General features: G+C 48.2%; 1 protein-coding gene across 1 annotated transcript in view; it reads right to left on the bottom strand.

Moving 5' to 3' along the window:
• CPT2 (carnitine palmitoyltransferase 2) overlaps window positions 1-2,282 on the bottom strand; it is a 23,405-nt gene extending 21,123 nt beyond the window's left edge. The window contains exon 1 of the mRNA XM_006839865.1: window positions 2,126-2,282. Coding sequence (XP_006839928.1) covers window positions 2,126-2,277 — 152 coding nt within the window. The 5' untranslated portion in view covers window positions 2,278-2,282. The remainder of the gene's footprint in view (window positions 1-2,125) is intronic.
• Window positions 2,283-2,293: the final 11 nt, after the last annotated feature.

The following is a 2,293-nucleotide window of genomic DNA, read 5'->3' as shown; positions in this document are numbered from 1 at the left end:
AGTCGGAACCGACTCGAGGGTTTCCGAGGAGCAGCTGGTAAGCTTGAACTGGCAACCTTGCAGTTCAAATGGCGTTACAGTCTGGCACATTAACCTACAGTGCCACACCAAGCTCCATACACACACATCTCTGTGTGTGTGAGGTGCTGTGAGTTAATGCATTGGACTACAAAGTCGGTCTGAACCACAAAGTCTGCAGTTTAAGCCCACCAGTTACTCGGAAACCCTATACAGGGTCGCTATGGGTGGGAACTGATCTGACGGCACCTAACAACAAATATATAGAGAGCTGTTGTTAGGTGCCATTGAGTCAGTTCCAACTCATAGCGACCCTGTATAGGGTTTCTGAGGAGAGGCTGGTGGATTTGAATTGCTGACCTTGTGGTTCACAGTCCAGTGCTTTAGGACTCCTGGTGTGGCACTGTAGGATAAAGCACTGAACCACAAGGTCGGTTTGAACCGGCAAGTCGGCAGTTTAAATCCACCAGCCACTTCTTGGAAACCCTATATGGTGTTGCTATGAGTCGGAATCAACTCAACAGCACTAAACAACTATATGTGTGTGTATGTATATAAAATCTGTTTCAGTGTTTTTATTCTTCTGCTCAAGATTCAGATTCCTGGGGGAAAGTATCTGATTGGTCTTGGGTCATATGCCCACCTCTTCGTTTGACTGATTTAGTTACTGGGTCACCAGATTCTCTCCAATCCTCAAACCAATGTAGAGTACTGTCACCTGAAGAAGGAGTAATGCAAACAAAAACCTCTCTACATTTGTTATCTAGTAGGACAAGGGTTATGTTTTATCTGCCACAATGCCTAGTAATCTAATACGGCGACTGTAAACAATAGATCAAGGTTTGTGGGTTGGTAGACTGGGAGATTTCTGGTGGCAGTAGCAGTTTAGTGAGAAAGAATGTGAGAAGGATCTTTGAGACAAATTTGGAGTTTGGCTCCGGGTTAGTTTAGGTTTGGACAGAGGGTAAAGGAATTTGAAGAAACCCTTAATATTGGCGAGGGAGACTTGGCAACTCAGATAAGGCTGGGATAACTGGGAGTTAGATTTTGAGAAAATAGAAAGTGAGGAAAAGTAAAGAGAAAATGTATTGGGTCTATTTTCAGAGAGGAAGTAGAATCTGGGCAACATGTTTCAGATGCCACTGAGGGGAGCAGGATTTTCAATAGAGGGGAGCATATAGTATTGGGTGGGCTCCGGATCTAATTTGATTGAGATGGGGCTTGGGAGGGGTACTGAAGAAGGTAGGTAGAATTCCTTAAGCGTAAACTGGATAATATGGGTGAGGGAGGAACTTTTGCCTGGGGGTGTCAGGAGGGTTTATGGGGATGAGCAGCTTTCAGGTAAAGATTGGTGTTAGAACTCTGAGGAGGATTGGAAGGAGTGTAAACTGAGGACTCCTGATATGGCGCTGTGGGTTAGTTAATCCGCTGGACTGCAAAATTGGTTTGAATCACAAAGTCTATAGTTCAAGCTCACCAGTCGCTCCTCGAAAACCCTAAACAGGGTCGCTGTGGATTGGAACCCACTCGATGGAACTTAACAAGTTGAGGGTAAGAGGGAGCCCTTGAAGTATGTGCTGGGGATGACCCGATGGGGTGCCAAACCGGCAGAGTCCTGGCAGAGTGGAGAGCTGGGCTGCGGTTAGGGGTAACAGGGAATCTCAGAAGGTGAATTTAGAAGGTTGAAGCATAGACAGAACTGCAGGAAGGTAACTATTATGTGCCAGAAATTGGCCTACCTAAACTCTGGGGTGGTCGTGAAGGTGCTTCCAAGGGCACCGAAATTAAAGGATTTAGGCTAGAGTTGAAGATACCTTGGTAGAACACATTTCAGAATAAAAATGTGAGGGGCTCTTAGGGTATCTGGTTGGAAGCTGGGGTGCTTAAGACAAGGTTTGAGAAGGTTTTAAAATATTGAAACAAGCGAATCTTCCAGAATGGGGGTTCTGGAAGAGAGTTTGAGGTAACTGGGTGGGGATTCTTAAAGTCACAGACAAAGTTTCCAGGGGACTGACGCGGGTTAGGTAAAGGAGCTCTGAGTGCCTGGAGTCAGGTTGGGGCAGATCCTGGGCTGGCCAGTGCGGTGGCGGCGGGAGGCTGGGCTCACCTGGGCAGGCTGTCCTGGTAGTGCATGGTGGGCACGATGCTGCGCTGCAGGTACTGGGTGGCCCCGGGGCCAGTGCTGAGGGGTCGGCAGGAGGCTCCAGGGCCAAAGGCAGGACCCTGGGGCCACACGCGCAGCAGCAGGCGAGACACCATTGTCCCAGGAGGTGGC

The sequence above is a fragment of the Chrysochloris asiatica genome, unplaced genomic scaffold (assembly GCF_000296735.1).
Source record: "Chrysochloris asiatica unplaced genomic scaffold, ChrAsi1.0 scaffold00026, whole genome shotgun sequence".
NCBI lineage: Eukaryota > Metazoa > Chordata > Mammalia > Afrosoricida > Chrysochloridae > Chrysochloris > Chrysochloris asiatica.
The sequence above is the reverse complement of the archived record's forward strand: the minus strand, read 5'-3'. Positions and strand labels throughout refer to the sequence as shown.